Source organism: Anguilla anguilla, chromosome 1 (genome assembly GCF_013347855.1).
Source record: "Anguilla anguilla isolate fAngAng1 chromosome 1, fAngAng1.pri, whole genome shotgun sequence".
NCBI lineage: Eukaryota > Metazoa > Chordata > Actinopteri > Anguilliformes > Anguillidae > Anguilla > Anguilla anguilla.
Window position 1 is genome coordinate 2,726,371 of NC_049201.1, and position 27,116 is coordinate 2,753,486.

A 27,116-nucleotide genomic window follows, 5' to 3' on the forward strand; every position below is an offset into this window, starting at 1 on the left:
AAAAAAAAAGACATTTCTCGCCATTTTATGATTTTTTTTTTTTTTAGTTTTAAAAACTGCTGGAGGAAGACTGGGTTGCACCTTGCAGAAATGCACTGTGGATACACGGGAACATGATTCTGGTGCAAACACTTCTGCCAAGGAGGATAACGTAAACAAATCCTGCCACTTAACAGTGATAATCCGTCACACCAATTATTTTTTTCCCCTAGATATACATCTACAAGATTTTACATTTAAATTAAAACTGCTATATATCCAAAACACATGAGCACTTTGCATTATTGCAAAAAATAAAACAAAATAAAATAATCTTTTGAGTTCATTAGTGGCCAATGTATCAAGCATCAACTTACACAGATGCCTTCAAATGTATGCAACGCTGTGGTGCTGGACACAATATGTCATCATCTAGATGAACTGTGTGTTTATATGCATATGGAGAATTATGCAGTTGTTTTCTGTTGAATACATGAGTTTGTTTAGGGTTTACTTTTAAAAAAAATTTATTTATTTATTTTTTTAATAAACACATTTCGCTTCAATTTACCTTTGGGGGAAAATATTAAAAACTGCTGATTCACAGTGATGTGGGAATTCAATTCAGAGTGTGAACTAATGGCATGAAGAGTGTCACTAGATTGGCCTTCTTTCAAAAAGGTTTAATTTATGATTAGAGCAATTGCTTGTTCTCTAGCTAATGTTACTTCAGAACAGCTATAGCCTACCGTCAACAAATTATTTAACATAACTGGCCATCTTAAGCTAATTCTGGCCAAATTATCTGTTTCCCCATTTCCTTGAATGTTATTTACAGAAAAAAAAAATCTTACACTGATATAATTTTACATCTCAAGTATGGAGCGCTACCTATATTGCCCACAGGGGGCGCTGGAGATACAATAACTCACAGTAGCTGAGGAGCAGTGTAAATAACCAACGAGTTTCCCCAAAATGACCTCATCCAGTGAAACTCATTTTAAGATGACTAAAAAGGTACACCATAATAATAACACGTAGCTTTGCTTTTGATCGCGCTGTTGAAACACATTGGTCTACCATAGCCTAGCATCAAACAGTGTCTCCATCTTCGCAATGCACTACACTAGACCATGTTCCCGTGTATTTAATTTAAACATTTAAATGTAAATTAAAAAGGGAAAAAAAGTCCACGCTCAAAGAAAGTAAAGAAATACAGCTATAGCATTCAAACACTGACAGAGTACACCAACGAAATACATTTCATAACCATTTTAAATTTTCCAGACGTACAAAGGCCGCAATAATTTAGTTTCTACAAACATTGCAGTTTTTTTTTTTCAGTAATTGTGTCTATTTAGAAAGTTATACGAGTGAATTCTCAAAAAAAAGAAAAAAAAAAAAGAATCTGAGGCACAAACGCTGTGACAATGCTGTGACAATTTCATCCTAAAAAAAAAAAAAAAAATCAACAACCTCAATGCTTTAACTAAAAATACAGAAGAGAAATCTAGTACAGTGTCCACAAAAGCCTCTGGTACTGAAGACACGCCCAGGACAGAAGCCAGCTACTTTAATCCAGTATGAAGAGGATGAACCCGACCTCAACGACCAAACAGGAAGGAGGAGGCGTGGGTGAGAGGGCTGGGGTTGCATTTCGAACCAGGTGCAATCCAGGTGCTCACGGGCATTCCGATTTCGAGTTCCATGAGCACGGTGACTTCGTCAGGTGCTGCTCTCTTCCCGAGCGAGATACCGTGTCTGTCCGTCCGTTCGTCTGTCCGTCTGTTGGAGGAGAGCTTCGCTTCGAGAGCAGCTTGGTCCCGTCATCTGAGAAGGGTCGGGGTAGGATACTGAAATAACGACCCTCCCCCGCCCTCCAAAAAAAGCTGTATTGTGTGGTTTGCCTACCATGAGAAACTATCAAAAACAAAAAAAAAATAAAAACTTGCCGGCATCTATGCGTGTAAATATTCATATATATTTATCTGTACACATCTAAGGCACAAATACACCCGATCCCTTCTCAGGCCCCATCTAATCAAAGATTAAAGTAAAACATTCTTCAAAACAATTAAAAAGTATAAAGAAATAGGGCCTGGAGAAACTCCTTGCTGCAGTTGAGTCTCCTCAGAGAAAGTTGGCCTCGCTGTGTGATCTACAGGTGCCGCCATTGTACAGCATCTCAAACCTGCTAAATCGCACTACGAAAAGAGAACTACAGCGCAGCTCCGCAGTCATCTCTACAAACTACATTTCCCATGCTGCCACTGACTGCCAAACGGAGCTCCCACAGCAAGTAGGGGGAAAGAAATAAGAAGGAAAAAGAAAAAAAAAAAACATGGATGTACACAGTTACACCGCTGAACAGGAATTACTCCCAAAACTACAACTGTTCCATAAAAAGTTTAACTACAATTGCTCCATTTGCATTGAGAGAAATAAAAATCCAGGAGAAAAAAACAAACCAGTCCAAAAAATTGCCAACAAGCTTTAAAAATGGTTTCAGTTTCTGTCTCCACTGGTAATTTTTTGATATATGTTTTGCAGATTTTTGTCGAATTTTCCCCCATCCTCCATAAAGCTGAAAGCACGCTGGCGTATACGGTTGGCATGATTGTGTGGGCGTTTCGCGTGCAGTAGTCTGGCCATGTTAAGGTCACAGGTGAATTTTTAAAACATAAAATTAATGAAAATTAAAAATAAAATAAAAAATTTAAAAAAAGCGAGAAGTGGAGATGTTGAGGGTAGGTGCTGCGATGTGGCCTCCAGGCGGCTAGGGGGCGCTGTCAGTCGGGGGGGGTGCTCACTGCTCTGCCTTGTCCTCTTCCTTGTGGTCCTGCTCGCTATCCTCGTCGCGCAGCTCGCCCTCCTCCCCGCTGCCCTGGAACTTGTCGTGGGTCCACTTGGGGCTGTTGCTGGTGGGGGCCGCCTTGCGGAAGATGAACCGACCCCGCCCTCGCACGAAGTTGCCCCGCCCCCGACCCCGGTTGTCCAGCCACTTCTTGTCGCCCTCCCCTTCTCTGTCGTCATGCTGCAGGACGGGGCAACACAGATAGAGAGAGAGAAGGTCAGAGGTCATGCAGATCCTGTCAGATCAAAAAAAGAAGCAACAGTGTTGTCTACAGGCCTTTTTTAAAATGGAAATCTCAGACCAGTTAGTAAGGCTCGCTCAGATGCTCAAGACTGGACATGGCGGTGGAGCTTACGTCCAGAGGCGCCTCGTCTCTCTATGGTGGTTTATCCCCCTAAACGAGCTCACAGGGCTTTAGGGTAGTTTATCGCGTTATGACACTGCTCTGGTGCTGGGGCGAGCCCTACGGCATGATCTAAAAATCTGCACCGGGCCGGGGGCCACAGCCGCGGGGGCAGCTCCACAGGGGGGTGCATAATTTGCACCATCGTCGCTCAGAGAAATGGGGGGGAGGGGGGGGGGTCTCAGTCGACCAGCCCGGGCCGAGTGGGCGCCCGCGCGAGGCTGACATGCGCACTGCACAGCGCTGAGAGACGGCGGCCGACCTCCCGCGTTTCGGAAGAGAGCGAGCGCTCCCCCAGGCCGACCGCAGGGGGCGCTGCCGCCGGCGCCGATGCACGCGGCGCGCTGTTCCAAACTGGGCCAAAAAAGGGCCAGAAGCAATAAAAAAATAAACCACATAAAAAAAGCAATAAAACGCACTGCAGTCAGATCCTCGCCTCTCTTCCACTCCACCCTGAAAAAGTAAAAGTAATAAAAAAAGGAATCTTAAAAAAAAAAAGCCACAACTTACCAAGTAATACTTCCTACTTTTGGGGGTGTACTCTGGGTCCCAGTCCTCATTCTTGGGGTGCATGGGCATGCCCCCAATGTTGGGGGGGTTTCCGTTGCTATTGTTTCCAGGGTAATTGCCCCTGTTCCACCCCCTGCCTCTTATTCTGAACTGCTGTAAAGGCAGCCAGAGGTAGGATTATAGCAGGAGCAAATAAAATCATTTAATTCACAAATACATAAACATCAGTAAAGATGTAAATCCATACACACACACACACACACACACACACACACCGTGTACTCATGTTAACATGTCTGGCAGTATGAATTCATACATCATAAGTGAGCGAATGGAAACTTTGCTAAAAGGATCTGCATTATAAGGCAGCCGAATCATGAGTCATAATGCAGGTTTTTATGGTCCCACCAGGAGGGGAAAATATTTATACCCAGGAGTTTAAGACATGGCCAAGAAAACACATAAAATATCATATTAACACACAGGGCCAAGTAGCAGGAGCAGAACTCTTTAAACTGTGAACTTATGAAGCCCAGAAAACACGTGCAATATCACACTAACAAACAGGGCCAATCACAGTAACAAACAGGGTCAATCACACTAACAAACAGGACCGGGTACGAGGAGCAGAACTCTTTAAACGGGGAACTTACAAAGCCGCCACGGGCACGTCCTCTCTCCATGGGGCCTCCAAACTCTCTGGGCCCCAGGCGGGCCTTGTTGAAGCCCCCTTCCTCTTTGGGCTCCATGTCCTCATGGAGGTAGTCCCCGGGCCCCGCCCTGTGGGACGGGGAGGAAGAGGAGGAGGCCGAGGAAGAGCGAGAACGCTCACGCTTCTTCTTGCTTTTCCTGAAGGAGGGGGGGGGAGGGAGGAAGGAAGGAGCAGGAGGAGGAGAGAGGGAGAGAACATACGCTTTTCCAGTCAGATCTCGCAATGGCACTGCCTGCAGACAGCCATTCAGAATCGAGGGAACAATGTCCATTTCTAAAATGTTTGTCCTGGTTTTCTTTTTTCACCAAGTTGTTTGAAGGTCTGACTCTAAATGTTCTGAAGACCGGAAGACCATTACATCACTCTGTATGTCTGCTCATGATTCCAATACAATTACAGAAGAAAAAAATGACATTCCCCAATTGGCTTCAAATAAAAACACTCTCCAAACACTGCAGTGTATATATTTTCATAGCTGGGTCATTAAAAGGGGACTAACATAAACACAATTACACAACACCAAAAGCATATATAATTACGCATATGTATTTGTGCGTGTGCGTGTGCGTGCGTGAGTATGTGTGCGCGTGCATGCGTGTGCGCGAGTGTGTGCGCGTGTGCGCGAGTGTGTGTGCGCGCGTGCGTTCGTGTGTGTGTGTATGTGTGAGTGGGTGTGTGTGTGTGTGTGCATGCGTGTGTGCGCGTGCGTTCATGTGTGTGTGTGTGTGTGCATCCGTGTGTCCGAGTGTGTGTGTGCGCGTGCGAGTGTGTGTGTCTATCTGAGCTGGTCCACTGCAGTAAGCACATCTGGAGCCTGTGCGCTGTTGAGGACTGAAACGCAGAGCTAAAACAGGAAGTGGAACGGCTCTCGTGTTCTCAGTTACTCCTGAGCGCAGCGATCGCAGTGCGAAGCGATCAGCCGGACTGGATCAGCGGGCTTCTGAGGAGAGTCAGGACGCGCAGCACCGTGGAGAAGCCCACGGTACACACGGAGCTTTCAGTGGCGTTCCCACGGAGACGCGCGCCAACACTCTAAAATAAGCACGGGCCCACGCCGTCGAGCAGACCGATCGCTCTGCCCTGCGTCCTCCGCTCCCCCTAACCCTAACCCTGAAGGACTACAGGGGGCTCCAGCTCTCTGTCGGTTAGCCGTGGGCCAGAGCTCGTTTGTAAAATATGCAGCAGTGGAGTGTAATGGGTGAGGAACTGGGCTGGTCTTGTACCATAAAGGTCACAGGTTCGATTCCCGGGTAGGACACTGCCGTTGTACCCTTGAGCAAGGTACTTAACCTGCATTGCTTCAGTATATATCCAGCTGTATAAGCGGACCCAACGTGAAAGGCTGTGCAAGTCGCTCTGGGTCGGAGCGTCTGCCGAATGCCTGTGATGTAGATGTAAATGTTAAATATGCGCGGGAGGAACGCACTTGGACTTCTTGTGATGTTTGGAGTACTTCTCGCTGGACCGCTCCCGGCTGGAGCCGCGGGAGTCGGCAGAGTCCCGAGACCGCTCCCGTTTCAGGTCCGGCTCCTTGCCCGAGTATTTTTTACGACGCTCAATGTCCAGCCGCAGGTCCACTGAGTCTCCCTTCGCCCTCTTCCTGTCCTCCTGTGGAACAGCACATCCGGGCGGACAGAGGGGGGGGGGGAGCGTTAGTGCCCCGCGCTGAGTTCGGGCCCATGCGCATACACTCCTCACAACAACATCATCATCATCATCATCATCATCATCATCAACACTCCTGCAAAAAGACAGAAAGGGGGAAAAAAACCCACGTGGGACAACTAGAGTGTGACACACAACTGGAGATGCTGGGTGAGTTTGCTGGAGCGTTTTAATTGGCCCGGATCTGGCCTTGTGCTTTAACACAGCTCAGAAGGCACAGATCCTGGACCAGGATAACTGAAAACACGCTGATAAAATTCAGGGAAAAGCGCTTCAGAAAACAGGGCAGCCATTGCAGCTTAAGTGAGCTTACCGCTGCGTTATACAACCATTAACAAAAATACATTAAATATATGTTTTTAAATTTATTAAAAAGTATATGTGTTACTAAGGAGGAGGTCAGGGATTCCAGATTCCAGACAATCCACACAGGTTTGCAGTCAGTGCTGTTGCTCTGGTGTAAATACACTCCCAGCTCTAGAGTGCACGCTGTACCCTTGCGTGTTCTCTTCCATCGCTCAAAGTCTGGCCAAAATTGCTTCCTGATATTAACTGTTTCACAACCACAGGCCTTTTTTAAAAAGTCTTTTTTCTCCACCAGCTGCACCGTACCTCAAAGGTATAGGCAATGTGGGAGGTGTGGAGCCGTCTCCTGCACACCCTCTAGTGGTCACTGCTAATTATTCACGCATCCCAGAATTTCCTTTGTGTGCCAGCAACGCCTCCCACCATTCTCACTGTAGCTCAGCTCTGTTACACAGACACTGAGAACGAATCCAATCGAATATTCACCAAACTACACATTCGGGTGCACAGAAATAAATACGCTTCTTACAGAGAAAAAAAAACAGCATAAGAATGATGGGAGGTGAAAGAAAGGAAAAAACATCTCATGAGCAAAGAAGCAAGAAGAAAAGGCTACTAGGCCTTAGATAAATATTCCTGTACAGATCCAGACCATGAGTCTGCTATCCTGATGCTGGAGAGCAGTAGTATCTGCCGGTTTCTCCACCAAAAAAAACTAAAAAAAAACATTGGCTCCAAGAAATCATCATTTGATGTACATCACCTGCAACTGAGTGATCAGATGCTTTAACTGATCAATAAACAGCTGAGAGACAAACCAGCAGACCCTGCGGCCGTCCAGGACCAGCGTAGCAAACCCATGGCCTTTGAGAGAAAATTACATCATGTCTCAACCCCTTAAATACTTGTGTGTTCAGCCATTTTTTTTTTTAACATATTTTTTTGGTCTTATTTGTGGTTTTTTAAAGAAAAATACTTACGATGACATTCCTTTGAGAGGCTCAGACACGGGTTCAAAGGGCACCTCCTTCTCTGCCTCTCTCTCACGTTTCGAACCAACTGCCCCTTTGGGTGGGGCGTGTGCCCACAGTATACCCGTATCTCAAACGTGGGGTTATAGCAACACACAACAACCTGAATGAGGCTGATTCGCTTGGTTTCTGGGCTTTGTGTTTGTTTGTTTCTTTCTTTGGGACTTATTGCACCTCCTTTGAAAGAAAAGCAAAGGCTTAAGAGAGAAAGCAGTCTAAAGCCAACTGCCGTCATTCCTTTCTCTTTGCTTGCTTTTCCTGTTCGTTTTGTTGTGTTTTTTTTTGTTTCTGTTATTCCTCTCTTTCTCTCTCTCTCTCTCTCTCTCCAAATACTTCATATTTCAAAATGGTCGGTCACCTTGTAGCTGCCATCTCCGGGCCCTTTCATGTCATCAAACAGGTGAGAGTGAGAGTGCTTCTTAAAAGCACTGGGAGAGACATCAATTCTCCTGCAACACACAAGAGCCACAGCACACAAGAGCAAAGTTGAGAGGGCGGACGGTGAGAGCGCGGGGCTCACAGCAAGAGGCACGATAACCGTCTGACAACTGACATTTTACCGGGGGGGGGGGGGAACTACATAATAGGAAAGAAATAAATTAATAAATACAGGACTACAGAGAGATAAATACAGACAGAGAGCAAGGGGGAGAGAGAGACAGAGTGCGGGAGAAAAGAGAAGGAGAGTGAGGGAGAGGGAGAAGGAGAGAAAGTGTGTGAGAGAAAGAAAGAGAGCAAGGGGGAGACAGAGTGTGAGAGAAAAGAGAAAGACAGAATGAGAGAGTAAGAGGGAGAGTAAGAGGGAGAAAGACAGAGTGCAGGCATATGTTTTTCCTGTCAGATCCAAAGCTGTAACAGTGCTGTCTACGGGGGGGGGGGGGGGCAGAGAAAGGGCGGTTCTTGAAAGGCACGCCCCCCAGGCGGCTCTACCTGTGTATTTCGGGGCTCTTCCTGGGCTTGGCCTGTTCCTTCTCGGCCGCGCGTCTTTGGTACAGGGCAAAGCGCTCGTTTAGAGTCAGCCCCGAGGACGGGAAGTGCTGGGCTGCACCCGGGACAGAGGAGGAGGAGGAGGAGGAGGAACCGTTAGAAACACAACCGCAAAAAAAACTCAGAGCCCCTCACACTGTTACGCTGCCCCGCTCGCAAAAACAACACTGCCCCTCCCACCGTTACGCCCAACCCATCAAAAAAAAAAACACAGCCCTCCTACCATTACACCCCCCCCCACCCCCCACCATCACCCAGCACCGTCGCCATGGATACGGACACACAGCACACGCTGTTTTCATTGTGCCATTATGGGACTCACTTCAGGGCGAGGAAAGTTCTGGAAGGCAAGCCGGTGTTTAAGTCTATAAAAGCGCCCGGGCCGGTGATTTGGAACGCAGAAGTCAGTCTGCTTTCAGTGGAGCTCGCCAGACCGATGCTCTGGCCAGAGGAAGCGCAGAACCTTCATTTTTTACCCGTATTTAAAGCTGGATGTTAAACAGAAGACTTTTATAATCTCCGCACTCTGGCACTGAGTACCGTAAGGGGAGTCCTGCCAGAGATCTGGACCTGTGACCAGCTGCCAATCAAGACAATTTATATAGGAGTAATCAAAACATTTTAGAGTCATTTTTCTTTTTTTGAAGTCAGTGTGGTAAGGTGCATTGTGGGTACATTACATGTATGTTATATGAGGGTAAGGGGCAGTGTGTCAAGGTGCATTGTGGGCACATTGTCAGGGATGTCGGGGATGACAGCGGCTCGGTGTAGTGGCAGTGTGCTGTGGTGCATTGTGGGCACATTCTCAGGGATGACAGCGGCTCGGTGTAGAGGCAGTGTGCTGCGGTGCATTGTGGGAAGGGTACCTTTGATCTGGTGGACGATGTTGACGATGTGCTGGGCGAACAGCTCGGACGGGCTCCTGCAGAGCTGCGTGTTCTCAATGTGCTGGAAGATGGAGCGAAACTCCGGATCCTTTTTAGAGGGGTGCACCAGGTCCCGAGAGAGCCGGCGCTCGCTAGCCAGAACCCCAGACGAGCTGGAGGAGGGGGAGGAGGAGGAGGAGGAGGGGGAGGAGGAGGGGGAGGAGGGGCAGGAGGAGGGGGAGGAGGAGGGGGGGAGGATCGGGGAGAGCAAACACCAAAAAGGAAACGGTCAACGCCACTTCCCGCCGACAGGGCTGTTGTGCCATTAATTAAATCAAACGGTGCTCTACCTGGAAACTGGACGGGTCACATTTCCCTCAGCGTGCGCATATTTATAAACCTCTCCATCCTAGCTGAGGTCTGAGGTTACAGACACGGAATCCATCATTACAAATCTACTACAAGAGAGGCAGTGCCCATTAACGGCCAAGTGTAACCGCTTCCAAAACTGGGATGTTTGGAGAAGTCCCAGGTAGTCCCCTCAGCCCAAAAGGGAAAGAGAATTATTTTATAATATCACCTTTAACGATATTTAGTTTATATATTTATATTCTACATTTCAGGAAAATTTCTTCTGATAAAAATAACATCTCAATTCAGGCATGCTTTCATGTGCTAAGGCAGCAAGTGGCCTTGGTATTTCAAATTTAGCACAGGGGTGCGAAGGCCCCGGGCCTGGAGGGCCACAGCATCTTCTGCCTTTTCGATCGTTTCCGTACTTCACAGATTACTTTAAGTCATGGACTGGTCAGAATCCACACGCCTTGCTGGAAAGGCCTAAACCGGCTGCATTTTGAATGGAAACCAAAGGCGGCGGCACACACTACAGCTCACACAGGCAGGAGCCGGGCACCCCTGGGGTACACCGCGCCCGGGCACGGGGGGGGGGTTTGTGCCGGGTTCCGGATGAGCGTGGTTACCTGGCGAGCTCGTCTCTGAAAGACTCCATTCTCACGCCGAACTCCGCCCCTCTCTTCCCCGAGGTCCTGAGAGGGGACGCGTCCCGCGGGACCATGAACAGGTCCCTGTCCCGGGCGTCGGAGGCCCGGCGGGGGGCGGGCGGGAGCGGGGGGGAGGGGCTGAGCGCCGGCGGCTCCTTTTTGCGGGCTTTGGGGAGCTTATCGGGGGAGAAGCCCCGGTACAGGGCCTCCTTCTTGGCCAGGGCCGCTGCCGCCGCCCGCTCCTGCTTCCTGCTCCGGTACAGCTCCTCGTCCGCCTCGTCCGGCTCCTCGTCCTCGCCTTCCGGGTCCTTCCGGGCCCGCTCCTTGCCGGAGGGGAAGTAGGCGAGGTCGTCCCACTTGCCGAAACGCTCCTCGAAGAGCTCGCGCGTGGACAGCGTGACCTTGGTCTTGACCTTGTCCTTGGGCTCGTCCTCCGCCTCCCGGTCCTTGCGGGGCTTCTGGGGCCTCCGGGCGGGCACCTTCTCCACCGCCGCCGCCGCCGCCTCCTCCTCCTCTTCCTCCTCCCCACACAGGAAGGGGGGCGCCCCCTTCATGAAGCTACCGCCAGCCCCAGCCCCAGCCCCGCCCCCGCTGCCGGACGACAGGCCCGCCTCGAACCCGTCGGCGTACTTGTACTTCTCCTTGTCGGAGGTCTTTTGGGCGCCGTAGGCGGGGCCTCTGTCGAAGGCGGGGCCTTTCTCCGGCTCCCCGTCGGCCCCGTCGCCGGCCTCCTTGTCTCGGCCGTTCTCCCACTCCGCCGCCTGCTTCTTACTCTTGTGCTCCTCCAGGAACCTGGCCAATCACAAGGGAGACACGGGCGCCATTTAAAAAAAAAAAAACTCTGCGGCCAACGCTAACTGCCACCTTCACGTCCACCGCCGTCGACGTGTCTAATTGCTACAAGGCCTGTGACAGGGTAATACTTACAGGCCTCTTTAGCTCACAGATCACAGACCGAGGCGGAGGCAGGGTAATTTTATGTAGAACAGCTTTAGGAGCAGTTGGCAAGGACAATCAGCGAGGGGGGGGGGGGCGGGGGGGGCAGGTAATTGTTTTTTTCGGCAATGCACGAGGGCCTGATTACAGACCACCAGAGGTCTACACCCACACCCGTAGGGAGCCAGGGAACACACACACACAGCTCCCATCGTCCCCGGCTGCTGTTCAAACCAGCACAATCCAGTTTCAACCTGCTGTGTGGCCCAAGGGAGCGTCACCAAATTGCCAAGAGCAACTATGTGACTAGGGGATTAAACCACTTTAAGACGTTACTGTGGGAGCTGAGGGACAGAGGAACATCACAATATACTGGAGTTCTAAATGTTTAAAAAAAGAGTTCATCACATCGTGTACAAATGTTAAATTATATAGCCACGGGACATGACAGACTATAATTCAAATAAAATTAATATACTTACTCCTACCGTCACCCAGTCCCCTAAGTATTTCAGAAAGCATACAATGTGCCTCTAACCAACAGTGGCAAATAGCGGGCACGCTTGGGGTTGGTTAGTTAAGCAGAAGGCTACGACTCCCCACTTTAAACAATATTCTTCCTCCAAGCTTTGAAGCACAGCACAGACTAAAAAAAAATCTAAACAAAAACAAAAATTTATTAATTAATGATAAGTTACCATTGTAATTGGTCATGAGCAAAAGCTAAAACCACAAACAAAACTAAAGAAAAAATAACTTAAGCACGGGTACATACTCTGAAACCAAAAAAAAGCAACATCTCTGAATAACTATCAGAAGACTATCATTGAACTGCCTTAATGAAACATGGGCCTAATTAAACGAAATCTAGCGATAACGAAGAGGAAAAGAAAAGCAGGAAGAAGTCATGTTACAACTGACAGCCGATTCGCACACTGAACGTGAGACCAATTCCAAACCAGGTTCTACCTGGGAGGGAGGGAAGAACTGAAAGTTTAAAAAGAGAGAGAGAGAGAGAGGAGGAGATGCCACATACTTTTTGAAGGCGGCGGAGATGGCGCTCTTGTCGCCGGCCCTGTGATCCTCTTTAGAAAAGAACCCGAAGCCGGAGAAGGCGGCCGTGGGGCTTTTCTGCTTAGGGCTCTGGGAGGGGGGCGCAGTACCACCTCCGTGCCAGGTGGCGGCGCTGTTGCTGGAAGAGCTGGAGCTCTTGGGGGTGGGGGTGGGGCTGGGCTGGCCGGTGACCGCGGGCCCCTGGCCGACGATGACGGCCGAGCGCAGCTGCGGGCTGGCCCGTTTGGGGCTGGTGTTGTAGTCCGTCAGGCCCTGCCAGTTCCCCGCTGCCCTTTCCGGGGCGTTCCCCCCTTCCTCCCCGGCCGCCCCGCCGGCTCCGCCCTCCGGCTCCGCATCCCCGCCCCCGGCCCCGCCCCCGGCCGCGCTCCCGCTGCCGCTCCTGCTCCCGGCCCGCGCGGCCTCCTTAGACACCGACCGGTCCTTCGCACCCTTGGACCCGCGCTTGGCCGAGCCCGAGCCGGAGCGTCGCCGCGGCGACGAGGAGCGCGAGGAAGAGGAGGAGGAGCGGTGCGAGCGGCGGGAGCGGCCCGAGGAAGAGCGGTCGGAGTCGCGGGATCGGGAGCGCGAGCGGGGGCTGCCCGAGCGCTTCTTGGGCGTGCGCGAGCGGGAGCGCCCCCTCCTGGGGCTGTGCGGGTGGTGCGGGGGCTGCTGCTGCTGCTGCGGGTGCTGGCGGTAATTCTGCCAGTTGTTGGGGCGGTAGTTGTTGTTGTAGCCGCCGCCCCCGCCCCCGCGCTGGTAGCGGCCCCGCGGGAAGTAGCCCCGCCCCCGGCCGCGGTAGTAGTAGGGCCTCCGGAAGCCTCGGTGGTAGCCCCGGAACTCGCGGTTGTTCTGGTACTCCCGCGGGTAGTTCCGGTCCCGGTTATGGGCGGGGGAATGGGATCTCGAACGAGAGCGAGACCTAGAACTGGGAAGAGAAACGCAGAGAACGAGAGAGAGAGAGAAGGTGAGGGTGAGGGAATGGAGAGAGGAAGAAGAGAAGAAAGTGGTGGTGGTGGGGGGGGGGGGGGGGGGGGGGGGGGGGGCGGGCAGAAAAGGGACTTGCTCTCTTTATGAAGTCTATCCCATTATGCCAAAGGTGACCAGCGCTGGTCCTGGAGAGCTGCAGGGTCTGCTGGTTCTCAGTCACTCAGCACTTAACTGATAAATTAAACCAGTCTACTATGCAGTGAATTCAAAACACCCGGAGTCTTCAGGTCTAAATATTTACTCATTTTATGGTGAAAGCAAAATCCAGCACACCAGCGGCTTTCCAGGACAAGGGCACAGTTGTACGACCAGTTTATGTATTTATTTACCCATTTATTGTTATTTAATGCCAATTGGTGAACCCGATATTTTGCATTTCCTTCCAAAAGTGGATTGCCTGATCGCATCTGTAGGCCCACCTCCTCTGTAATTTCGGGGAGGACGCAGAAGAGCACCCTCCCTCCACGGAGAGTCTTCTCACGCTACAGCTCACCAGCAGAGCAAAGCAGGGCTGGCACAGGCCGACAGAGGTGGGAATTCCCGGGGTCAGAAAGTAAAAGCCCCGCCATGTGTTTCCTTCCACCCATGAAAGCTCAGCCAAATGATTTCACGAATCAGTTCTACCTCCTGGCCGAAGACCTGCGCAAATTAGCAAATTCGGGTGACTGGAACAAAACACCGCGCGGGATTTTTTTACTTTCTGAACCAAGATTTTCCACTTCAGCAAGGCAGACTGCAGCCAAGTCCCTCTTCAGACACGAGGGCAGTGCCGTTTATTCAAACCATCCCCCCTCCCTGGCTGAGATTCTGACACCCAGGGGGGGCAGTGGAACCCTCAGTCCGCACCGGCACGGTCACGGTCACGATGTGGAGCCAGATCACGATTTAGCTCCGGTGCTAAACCTAGCGCCGTTCACACAAGTCTCCCACAGCTGCCATTTGAAATTATGCTTCAGCACAAGGTTATCGTCACGGTAATACTAGTCAATGCCACCGTGAAACTAACATGTTTAAAGAATCAAAACTATTCAGCGCAACTTTAAAAAAAAAAAAAAAAACGCATTTAAAAACTTCACGATGACAACAAAAACCAACACCAATACATGGTAGCCGTGTCTTTTTAACAGTCAAATCTAAACGTCAGAATTCAAAACATGATTTGGCAGGAGGAGTGAAATGCTAGCTGTAAGTCAAATTTAGCTCACCACACTTCCACCCCCACCCCCTCCCTCCTCCCAAAGAAAGCCTCTGCTTGCAATGAATGGAGATTTATTAACAATAATTGTTATATGTGAAACGCATGCACGTAAATATCACGTGGAATGACGTTTCTTAGCATCAATACTCATAGTTTAAATAGATGTGCGCACAGAAGAAGTTTTAGAAAATGAGATGAAAAGAAATCCACCAGTGGTAAAATAAATAAATAAATAATATAAGTATGGCTTTACACAATAAACTATTTTACTACCAGTATTCCTTGCTACATGTACTGTGACAAACTATTTTCGGAAGATGATATTCAAAGAAAAAAAACCTATGAAAAGCTCCCATAATGGAGTATAACGGACATTTTAAGTTCGGTGATGGCCGCTTCAGCACGAGGCTGCTAGACCAGCCGCGTCCTCGCGATGGCACTGTACCGCCGCACGAGCTTCACTTTGCCACGGGGAAAAAATCAACAGTCTGCGCTTCTCAGAAGACTCCTGGCTTTCCTGACACCAGCGAAGCGAAGCATTAGCCAACACACAAGGTTCTTTAACACGCCAAGGGTAAATATTTTATTAAACGACTTAAGCACACGAGCTACGCATCGAACGGGCCATTAAGCAAACAAATAGAAAACGAGATATCTGTAACATACAACTGGTGCGCAGTCATTTACTGAGCATTGGAGACATCTGTATTATCGTAATTCAGAACACAGCCACTGAAACTGAATGTAAAAATAGATTATTTCTTCATAACCTCAAATGTTCTTACAGTAAGCGATTTACAAACGAGCAATACGAATAAACATTATCTTAATACCCACATTTCTTCGCCGCATGCATACACACACCTATAATAGTAAGCAATAGAAGGTAGCTAACAACTTAAAACAGCCACGACTGAAAATGCATACATGTAAAAAGCTAACGTCAAAAATAACAACGCGCGAGACTACATGGAACAGAAATAAAATAAGGAAAAACGCCAAAGTTTGTTTCAAATCGTTTTCAGTCTTGGTCCCTCCAAAAATTGCCTATGTAAGCCATTGAAATACCCACGGCATGAAAGACCCTCGGTACTCACCCAGTGCGTTTTTTCATTGGAATCAAGTGCAAACCGAGAGCAGCACTGGCAGCGGCATTGCAAACTCACGGCGGCGCGAGGGACTCTGTATCTCTTATGTGCGTGCTGCTGGAAAGGGGCGGTCACGTGGGCCAGATGGGAAACATTTCTACTGTAATCCTCCCAGGCAAGGCGGGGGGCGGGGGGTTGCTCTGCCAGCCAATTACAAGGCAGGGGCCTGCCCAAAACTCTGTCCTAAATGGACCAATTGTTATGTTTGAATATTTTTAATAATTGTATTTTCCCCCAAAAAAGGCTGCTTTCCAAAACATTAATTGAAGGCATACTACGTGGAAGATTTATTTCCAATGATGATTCACTACACTGAAGATTTAACCTAGATGGTACAGCAATGCAAATATGACATACTGCAATCGGACTGTATGTGCGAGATACATTCCTAAACCCTTAAAATAGGTTCAAGTCTCTTCGAAAGAAATTCCATGTGAAAATAAATAGCAGAAGAAAAAAAACAGCAGAATTGATTCATAAACACTATCTATACAGTAACACTTAAAAGGTTTGAGGCAAGTCCAATGAACGACCAATCATTTCACCTCCGGCAACAAGCAAATATACCGGTCACGCCTTTTAAAACTTGATTTATTGCTTTTTTTCATTACCATCAACACGGTCGGCAATCTCAAACGCAGACTAACCGAGATTAGCATTACAGTGGCCACAACCGCGCCTAGGCCAGCGGGAGTGACGTCACAGAACAGCACGCGATTTCCCTGCCAAATGAAGAAAGCCAACGGAGACCTAAAGCAACGCACAGATAGTGCGACTTTAGCCGTTTCGTGCCACACTACTGCAATTTTACCGTCGCAGTTAATGTTAAATGTTCACGTTGTAGCCAATTTCGTACGATTCCGTTTTACAGTAAGTGTTTTGGAAAGATACAGTATTTAAATGCAAAAACAAGCACTGTGAAGCGCAACAGGTCCAGGAATTTTATTTTTTATCGCCTTTTCAGAGTTTGATTCATCTGAACGCTTTGAAAGTCGTAAAAATAATGCAACTTCCCAGTTCCCTAGTGTCCAAGGTGCACTTTAAAGCACCATGACTGAACATCGAGAAGTTACTGGGAAGACTACCTCAAGCTCTGTTTAAAGTGACAACCAATACCGTCCTCTCCTTTCCAGCCAGGAACGGATCAACATCCATTTTCTTTTCATTTTCCTTCTTTCTCCACCGTCATTACAGCCGCAGACTGTTGTTCTTTCGAACCTACGCTTGAAACGTCATCATCATAGCCTCGCGAGCCAACTGCAGCGTGAGGAGGGAACCGATGCAAATCGCACAATCTCGCCAGGCAGGTAAAGATTTGCATCGCACAGCGCAACATGTAGTAACTGTAACAGACTGAATCCATCACAAAGGCCTTGTGGAGACAAGGGGGTGACGAGCACAACAAGAGCGAATAATGACGCTATGACAACAAACTAATTTATGGACATGTACGTCCTTCCAAGAGCCCCCGATTTTTGGGAAAGCAACCTCTGACCCACTCCGAACAGCATGGAAGGGGGTCAGGTTTATTGCTAATATGGTGCTGATCACATACTACAAAAAAAAAAACAGTCCCTGCAGAAGCGGTCCCTCTCTTATACACAATCAATTTCCTGAGAATAATGGTTCCCAGAACTCCAGTAAGACCTACACCCTAGACGGCCGGGGCAGGAGTCCTGCAGCCTACTTCATTTCAGGAATAACTCCTCGTACTCCAGACAGGAAGGCCAGGTTTCGGCTCAGGAAACATGAAAATTAAGTGCACGTCTGCAGCTCGAGAAACGAAAATGACGGGGGGGGGGGGGGGGGGGGGGGGGAACTAAATTTATTGCGATGAAAGAAAAGAAGCGAAAATAGTGGTGTGCTGACTTGGCACAAGCCGTTTATAGTTTTTCCCCTGGAACAGGAGCATCTAGAACTACAGGCGTCGTAGAGGGAGAACAATTCCAATAAAAATGGCGGGCTGAACTGCGGTTTGCGAAAGTGAATAGCACAGGTAAATAATTGCTGGCAGGTAATAATGGAGGGCATTAACATTAATGTGAAGTGAGCAATGAGCGGGTTTCCAGGGAAATGCTATGGTTGGGGCGGGTGTAACTCATCTCATGCCACACCCACTGGGGGGGGGGGGGGTGGGTTGGTGGGAGGGGAGCAAGGGTGCGCCCATCCAATCAAAAACGTTCCTTTCAAACAGCTCGTCAGGACTCGGGTAGAGACCCTTATATCTGGTTTCATTTTCTGTGATGCCGGTACAGCCATGTTATGAACGTGATGGGGAGTTTACTGCTTTCCACACAGGGGGGGAGTGCGAAACGGAAAAGAAGCTGGAGTTAAATCTGGAGCTGCAGCCTCCAGAAGCACAGGGGGAAAAAGGTGGCCATCCGTACCGCCATTCCACACTTCCACTCCCGATAGAAAAGAAAGAGAGACAGTGGAGCCAGCGGATACAGTATCCTAGTGGGAAGTTCAAAAATAAAAAATTTTTAAACCTTTGTGCTCCTGCCACAGGTTTTACCGCCCTGTATCTCTTCTCCACTTTCACTACAAAATCCTGTGAGAAGTTAACAGCCCCATACACCCCCCCCCCCCCCCACCCCCCCGGCGTTCCTCAGCGCTGCGCTCCCTCCGCGATCCTTCCCCATTCCGAATTCCGCCCGCCGTCCTTCGAAGGCCAGTGCTTCTCTCCGGGATGAGCCTCTGCCCCCCCCCCCCCCCCCCCCCCCCCCCCCCCCCCCCCCCCCCCCCCCCCTTGCCCACCCCCCCCACGTCCTAACACAGCCTGCTCTGCTATCCTAATCACTCAGGATCTCCACCACTTAATCCCACAATCTCGTCTCCAACAGAACAGGTACCAAAAATTCCCCCAAGGTCCCGCCGAACTGCCGATCTCTGCTCTTGCTCACGTTGGCGCTCTTGATGTCTCAGTCTCTCAGACAGGATGCCTCCCTGCTCGTTAGATTCCTCCATGCCGCAGAAACCCAGAGGTTTCATTTTTGGGACTCGGCTCTACATAAACCCCCCCCCCCCCCCCCCCCCATTGCTTCTCCTATCGCTCCTCGGCAGACAATGTACAGAATGTTCTCTCCCTCCCTCCCTCCCTCCCTCTCTCTCTCTGTCTGTCTGTCTGCTTCATTTCGCAGGATTTACAATACTGTAAACCTGACCTTTCTGCTCCTCCCAACATCTCTCCCCCCCCTCTCTTTTGGTTCTCATCCGCCAAGGCCTCATCTTTCTGGAATCCCTGACACTCCGACCAAAAGGCGAAGATAAATGGGGGGGGGGTGGTGGTGGGAAACCCTGCAGTGTGAGTTTTGGGGGAGGGACACTCGCCTTCAACATTGCATCCTGTCTGCACCCCCCCCCCCCACCCCCACCCACCCACCCACCCACTCAAACGCCTACCCGCACACCCCCATGGGTTCACAGACTGCACCAGTCTCCTCCTCACAGTTTCTCAAACTATGGACCAAAGGCCTCTCCATATGGAGTAAATCAACAGGAAGCACGGGATGCACGAGGGCAAGAGAACCGTGGTCACGGTCTTGCACAGAATTACTCTTTACTTCCCTATTTAAGGCTTCAACTTACATTTACATCTGACTTCATCAACCTGTGTCTATCCTCCATTGCCCCAAATTATTTTTCGTCTTCACTAGTTTTCTAACTTCAACATCTCAACCCAAAATACTTTCTAGTAGCAAACTGTGAAGCCAGTTTTTTTTTTTACAACTATGACATTTTATTATTGAAACTTAACCGAAATCCATAACTTGATATGATTTCGATTAATGGAATTTATATTACTTAACCAAATCGAAATCCTTCATTTGAGATGGTTTTAACTAATGAGATTTTAATGTTTTTTTTATTTTTATTTTTTTACAGAGAGACGTTCAGGCAGCGGTTCCTCCCCACGAGCCGAACAGCTTGTATACATCTTAGGCTGTGATGAATCGCACAGATCACCCAGGCCGGGACCAGGTGTCTGCGAACTCTCCCGACGGTTTGAGTCAACGAAAATAAACCAAAAAACCCCACGAGACAATTCAGCAACCCGTGCTTCCCTTTGATTAAAAACACGAGAGACTGACGAAGAGAAAAACAGAGGGAAAGAGGGGGAGGAGAGAGAGAGAGGGAGGGAGGGAGAAAGCAGGGTGTCGGAGGGGTTACCTGTAGCGGTGTTTTCTGGACCGGGACCTCGAGCGGCTCCTGGACCGGGACCGGGAGAAGGACCGGGACCGCGACCTGGACCCCGTCCCAGACCGCGAACGCGAGGGGGACTTCGCTGTCTTGGACATCCCCGTAGGCCACGTCCGTCAGTTTAAGGCTAGAGCCTGGAGAAAACAAGGTTTGGGGGGGGGGGGGGGGGGGGGGAGGGCGGGGAGACCAGTTAACATTAACACTCTCCCGCTAACAAATCTCTTCGGCGACAGTTTACACCCATTAACGGGACGCTGCAAACACAGTGTGTGAACTCATTGCAAGATCACAAGGGGCGCAACAAACAGAGTGTGTGAACTCACTGCCACCTTTCGGGGGGGATTTACAGTCATTTCGGAACGTTACGCAACAGCAGCGCCCATCTGTAGGGACGAAATGCAAAACTGCGCTTTAAATTGTGCCACTCCACTGGACGACAAGGACAAAGGACACAACGCAGGCAACTTCATAAATGCAAGAAACAGTTTTTTTATGTCATTTGAACGCATAGAAAGAGAAGAAAAAAATGTGGTGGCGGTTTGGAAGGGGGGGGGGGGGTCGAGGTGTAAGCCAAATCTAACGGAAAATGACCATCTGATCCTGCTGCCACAAGGCAAACCTGCAGACAGATCATTCAGGCAGGCGGAGGAAATTGATTCACTGTGGTCGCCGTGGTAATGGGCGGAATACCGGAGGTTGCTAGGCTCCATCCGAGAGGTGTGGAGGGCACAGCAACAAAACACTGCAGACTAAGCCTTCAAAAATGCTAAACGCTCAGCAGAGACGTGTTTGGAGGAGAGTCGCGCTGCAGCGGCCTGAACCCAGCACAGAGCCATGTTTTCTACGCTAGACCGCAGAACTCTGGCAAGCGGCTGTTGGAACGGGCCAATCGGAATACAGCCTGAACCACGTTTGTGCCTCCTGGCTCTTAAAAGCCTGATGATCCACGCAGGAAGAGCGATGAGCTTTAAAAAAAAAAAAAAATTTTTTTTAAAAGTGCTCCAGTGATAATAAAATTCAACCTTCGTATTTGTGAATAATTCTTTTTCTTTTTTTTTGTTTAATTCTGCCAGTAGAAAACCAGACCAGGAAAGAAACCATGTAGGCTGTTATGAGCAAAACAAACGCCATGCTAAGGCCAGAGTGAAACTTCTCAGCAGAATGGAATCCAGTAAGTCATGCAGGAATATCATGTACCCCCCCCACCACCAAAAAAAAGCTAGTACCACAGAAACTCTAAATTCACCCATAAAAATCCTATTCACACCTACTCCCTAAAAGCAGTCCTGGGTGTTTCTACATACACAATACACAATCCATTATTTATATGCTTAAAGACGCTCCACAGGCTACCAGCATTTTCCCATAGCACCCGTTTTATAGGCAGACTGTCGTAATAAAGTCTGACCTTCCTAACAGACTTGCCACGTTAAAAAGGCTGACTGCCATTATAATAACGACCGCCTTGACAGACTGGCCCATCTTCCCCCTTTGAAGAGGGGCTTTTTCTGGAATGTTCTTTCAACACTCTCTAAGTTCAGTGTTCTAGAACTCCGTCGCTCTCAGTCACCGGCAGCAGCAGTTGTTGCTGCTGCTGTTGTTGTTGTTACATCAGCGTTGAGAATGCTCGGTTAAAAACATTCTTCTTCAGGTTAAAAGAATGTCTGGGGGCGGGGGTGGGGGCACTGTTGGATGTATGATACCCAGCGAACCCAACACCCCTTTACCCGAGAGGTGCCCACAGTCGCTGGCGCTCCAGGCGGGCTTGTATCTGGGGGGAGGGCTAGGCCAGCAAGCCTTGCATTCTGCGCGTAACGTTACACTCGTTCCACGCAGGTGAAAATGCGGCTCTCCCCTCAGCTGCTCCCCACGTTCCATCTCCGCGCGTCAGGAGGAGAAGATGAAAAATCAATACCGAAGAGATGACAGGCGCTTGACAAATGCGAGACGAAACGCCGTTAAAAAAAGACCTTGTTATCGGAAAAAAAAAAACCCCACCCGTCATTTTTAGACAAATATTTCAGACGGAGAGCCTCGCAACAGGAAGGGTAGAAACACCCCAGAGAACTTCTCTCTTCACCAAATGGAAAATACACCTGCGGAAAAATGCACCAGTAAATACCATCAGAATGGATGTGTAGGTTGCTCTTCATCCAGCAGACGCGTGCAAATTATACAAAAAATGATATACAAAAAGGTATAATATACAATATATGGTATTACATACCATAATACACACGTAAGACAGACAGGAAAACACAGAATGAAATTTTTTTTGTGAAACCATATTTTAACAGGATAGATCATCTGAGAGTTCAGTCTGGCAGAGTGGACCTGGGGAATCGATTAGGCCTTTGAAATACCGCCCCTCTCCGTCCGCGTCCTGATCCCATACCCCCACAGCACTGCCGCCCCCGCGTACCCCCCCCCCACCCGCGCCCCTCCCTCACGGTCCCCCTGGGCCCAGGGTTCACGGCCTCGCCGGTGGGACAGACAGTAGAGTCGGCGCGATCGTTCGCGGTATCCGTGCTGCTGACGAGTGCACAAGGCCTGGAAAAAAAAAAAAAAAAAAACAACCAATCGCTCACCGCCGCTGTCAGCGAGAGCCTTAAGCCCCGCCCACCACACAGAGCGAGCCGCTACGCGTCCGGGGAAGACGCCGCGGCTGAAACGCGCGCGAAACGCGAGACCCCGTGGCGGTACCCGCGGCTCCCACAGGCCTGCGCTTCAAACTGCGCCGCGCAGGGTTCAGCATCTGCTCTCCTGCCTGGGCCCCCCGGGAATGGCCTACCTAGTAAAAGTAAAAATAGCCGTAAGAGTTAAAGTAGATACAAGAACCGGGGAGGGGTGTGGGGGGAGGGGGTGGGGGGGAGGGGGTGTGGGGGAGCCGTGAAAGAATGTGCCCCGCGGTGGCGTCAGTCATAAATGCATTACATTATGCTCCTACAGCAGAGCGACTTACACAACATTTATACAGCATCCATTTATACAGCTGGATATATACTGAAGCAATGCAGGTTAAGTACTTTGCTCCAGGGTACAACGGAAAGTGTCCTACCCAGGAATCAAACCTGTGACCTTTGGCTTACAACAAGGCCAGTTTCCTTACCCACTATACTACACTGCCGCCCCAAATGCACACAGCAGCCTTGCTGGCAGTGAGCTCTACTCTACTCAAAGTCCTTTGTTTTTTTTAAGAAGCAGGATAAATAAACAGAGAAAGATGATACACGCCCCAGAGACGTGCTTAATGCAAACAGGGCTGAGGCGGCCAAAACTCGGGCCAGATTAAATTTGCCGAGCGGGGGTCCTCTGTGACCGAGTCCCAGCGGAATTCTGGCCCGGGGTACAAAGAGGCCTCTTCAGCGCGGGACGGCAAACCTTCGGTTTTCCCAAATATTAATCTGATCCCAGGCAAACCGTCTCACGATTTAACAGAGAGACGCAAACGCTCTTAATGTGAAAGTCGTGTGTCGCTTTATGCGTTAGCCTACAGCGTAAGCATGTGCACTTTATAAGGGGCATTAAAACTGCTTCATAAGAAAAAATAAATAAAAAATGTAAAAAGTCAAAACATATTTAGTCTGTTTGTAAATGCCATAGATTAAATGCTGCTTTTAGCTTCAGGACAAACTTAGAGTCAGGATATTTGGTTTATATCAGCATCGTTAGAGGGGACTTCCACCTTTCATTAAATCCCGAGCATTACCCAGGATTCAGGAAAATCCAAAATTTTCCAGGACCATGAAAAAAGAGATGATGTGATGTGATGAAGTGTTAGGAAGACCGAATCTAACCTATATTAAATCCATAGATAAACACCTAATCCTTTTAAAAATGCAACATTGCATTCTACAACCTTCAGCCATTTGATCATAAAGGTTTCCTCCACCCTGTAAGCAGTAGAAGTTGGCTACATCGGACCATGAAAGGTATAAAGAGCACACAAATATTTTAACAAGAATCATTTTGGACTAATAACCCTCTTAATTATGCCTTTAGTCAGGCCCTAACGATGTTTAGCTGCACGATCACTAACAACGGTATGGAGGACTTGTTCTGGAGAGTTTAAGAAATTATCTGTTAAAGGGGCTTTAATGCATTTCATTTCCTGCCATACCCCCCACCAGGCCAAAACAAAAATTTTAATTTCAACAAAATACCTTGGTTTACTTTGGCCCTTTGAAGGTAAGAATTACAGCTCCACATCTCTCCAAAAAAATGTGAAAAAAAAAAATAATAATAAATAAACACCGATATGAAAAATACCTCTATCCTTTGAGGAGAGGGCATGTGCCAGATTTTCTCCAAATGCCACAAAGACTCAAAATAATCAGCATTTCATTTCTGAGCACATCCAAGGGGATTTAGTTTGGGGGGCATTAGGGCTGCTGGTTGGAGCGGCCCCTGGGCTCAGATCCCACTCCTTATTAAGTTTTTTTTTTGTGTGTGTGTTTCTTTCACTGGATGGGAGTTGTTTTTGGCTTCCAGGACCGCAATATCGCTGTCCGCAGAGGGATTTTTCCCCAAACGCTCACATTCTAGAAGGTGGCCTCTGTGACGTCCCGACAATGGAAAAATAAAGTCTGACTCCAAGGAGGCACCAAGAAAATATTTTGAAATTTAAGCGAGTCTTAAGTTTCGCAGAAGGGCCAGCTCGTACCCGATGGGTTTATAAAGCGGACGAGCGGCTGAACTCTCCCAGCAGAAAGGCCCAGCCCCTCTGGGAACCATTTTGAGACGACACACCAAGCTAGGCCGAAACTTGCAAATTCTAAAACATCTGTTCAGTGAAGTGAGAAAAGAAACTGTCCAAACGAAAGTCCGTCCGCTGTGGTACATCGACCAATCTGTTCCCGACATGACAGGCATGAAGAAACTGACGTGAAGGTGTAGCATTGGGGGGGGGGGGGGGGGGGGGGATTGGCACAGTCAGGATCCATTTTGGTACAGAACAAGGAGCCAATGACAACCAAGGGCAGCTGTGGCCTGTGTGGTGTGAGAAGTTTGGGCCTTGGACTAATCATCGGGCTTTATGCATCTAAAAAAGCCTTCAGCAACCATCGGAGATAATCACGCACTCTCTCTATCACTAATCACACGCTTTATATCACTAATCACACACTCTCTATCACTAATCACACGCTTTATATCACTAATCACGCACTCTCTCTATCACTAATCACACGCTCTCTATCACTAATCACACGCTCTCTATCACTAATCACACGCTTTATATCACTAATCACACACTCTCTATCACTAATCACACGCTTTATATCACTAATCACACGCTCTCTATCACTAATCACACGCTTTATATCACTAATCACACGCTCTCTATCACTAATCACACGCTTTATATCACTAATCACACGCTTTATATTACTAATCACACACTCTCTATCACTAATCACACGCTTTATATCACTCATCACATGCTCTCTATCACTAATCACACACACTATCACTAATCACACACTATCACTGATCACACAGACACGCGTGCACGCACATAGGAGCGCACACACAAGTGCACACATGCATGAAAACACAAGCACACGCACACACGCACACACCACACTATCACTAATCACACACTCTCTATCACTAATCACACGCTTTATATCACTAATCACATGCTCTCTATCACTAATCACACACTCTCTATCACTCTAACACACACACGTACGTAGGCACACACACACACACACTCTGCCCCCCCCCCCCCCCACTGTCAGACACACACCAGCAGCTGCAGCTCAGAGCGTCACCTGTTTATTTCACTTAGAGAGAAACTGGCTGGAGACAATGGGAACGTAATGTGATACACCCACAGGGAGACTGGTGTGAGGAGAAGCACACACACACACACACACAGACAGACACACACACACAAACCACAGACACAGACTCACACACACACGCAGTCACCTCCTCTGCCACTGTCAGATAGGAGGAATTCTCCACAGTACCTCTAAGTCGGGAGGTGGGGGGGGGGGGGGGGGGGCTGTTGGCATTTGGCGTTCCTCACAAACTGACACAACTGTCTGCTTTCCAGAATCCGGCACCAGCTGCCCCCCCACTCTCCCGGGTGTTCATCAGGAATTTAAAAATAAATAAATTAACGAAGCGCGCATATCGCTTTCTGTCCCCGTGGGGTGAGGGGGGGGGGGTGTGGGGAGGGGGGTGTTTGTGTGGTTTTTAATCTCATATGAGCTCTGTGACAGAGAGCGCTATTTCTGAACAAACAGCCACCGGGGCCTTCCGCACAACGGAAGGGCGGGGGAGGGGGGGGGGTTGGGGCGATGACGGGTCGCCGCGTCCAACACGGGCCGTCTGGCCCCCCCCCCCCCCCCCACCCCCGAGGTGCGGCCAGAGGGGGGGGCCGGGGTCTAACACGCTGTCCTTGAGGTCGTCGCTCGATCTGACGAGTGCATGAGCGGTCTGCACCGTACCCAACCCTAACCCTAACCCAACCCTAACCGCTCCTTCTGACTGACAGCGGCTCCGGGGTCAAACTGGGAAGAGCGGAAGGCAGCGAGGAAAGCGGGGGGGGGCAGGACGAAGAAGCTTTCCCGCGATGGTACGGACTTTCAGGGGGGAAAGAAAGAGACCATAGACTTAGCGACTGTTTACCGTTTCAGCACCAGCCCTTAATTAGGTCCACTTGTACCCAAGCTGGGTTCAGTCAAGCCAAGTGTGTTCTGCCAGGCAAGGACAGCCAATGACCGGGGAGGGGGGGCGGGGTTGTTGGTCGCCTAGCAATTTGCGTCCGATTGACAGGTGAATCACCAGATGAGTTTACTTTGTGGAATAATGACCTCACTTCAGTGCTTAGAAGCCGCAGGAGGACAGTACTCAGCAGGACCCCCCCCCCCCCCCGAGCTGCCCCCCCCCCCCCCCCGGACCAGCTCCATCCACCCTCACATCAGCCAGTTCGTTGCTGGAGAGGAATGGAGAACACAAAAAAGTATTTGATTATCTACCCCCTCCCCCTCTTAGCAACAGCAGTTTTTTGGCGGTTGATGAACAAATGCAGGAGGCTGCTGGGAAGCACAGGCAGATTAATCGACTGCAGAACACCAGCCCACAGCAGAAGCTGGCTCCGCCCACCGCACCACAGACTGACTGATGAGCGGATGCTGGCTCCGCCCACCACTCCATACACTGATCTCTGAGCAGAAGCTAGCTCCACCCACCGCTCCACAGACTGACTGATGAGCAGAAGCTAGCTCCGCCCACTGCTCCAGACTGACTGATGAGCGGATGCTGGCTCC

The 27,116-nt window shown here is 49.4% G+C and overlaps 1 protein-coding gene across 5 annotated transcripts in view; it reads right to left on the reverse strand.

Moving 5' to 3' along the window:
- The window catches only part of thrap3a (thyroid hormone receptor associated protein 3a), a 34,765-nt gene continuing 7,649 nt past the window's right edge, over window positions 1-27,116 (reverse strand). For 3 of the 5 annotated variants that reach the window (XM_035415594.1, XM_035415598.1, XM_035415606.1), the window contains exons 2-11: window positions 19,807-19,970; window positions 12,287-13,228; window positions 10,294-11,106; window positions 9,314-9,486; window positions 8,391-8,502; window positions 7,819-7,909; window positions 5,885-6,066; window positions 4,400-4,595; window positions 3,747-3,899; window positions 1-3,013 (exon numbers count right to left, since the gene is read on the reverse strand). In XM_035415594.1, the coding sequence (XP_035271485.1) occupies window positions 2,786-3,013; window positions 3,747-3,899; window positions 4,400-4,595; window positions 5,885-6,066; window positions 7,819-7,909; window positions 8,391-8,502; window positions 9,314-9,486; window positions 10,294-11,106; window positions 12,287-13,228; window positions 19,807-19,934 (3,018 nt within the window). In that variant the 5' untranslated portion in view covers window positions 19,935-19,970 and the 3' untranslated portion in view covers window positions 1-2,785. Of the gene's footprint in view, window positions 3,014-3,746; window positions 3,900-4,399; window positions 4,596-5,884; window positions 6,067-7,818; window positions 7,910-8,390; window positions 8,503-9,313; window positions 9,487-10,293; window positions 11,107-12,286; window positions 13,229-15,585; window positions 15,732-19,806; window positions 19,971-27,116 lie in introns of those variants that run through there. The other 2 variants (XM_035415615.1, XM_035415625.1) reach the window with 2 other exon arrangements.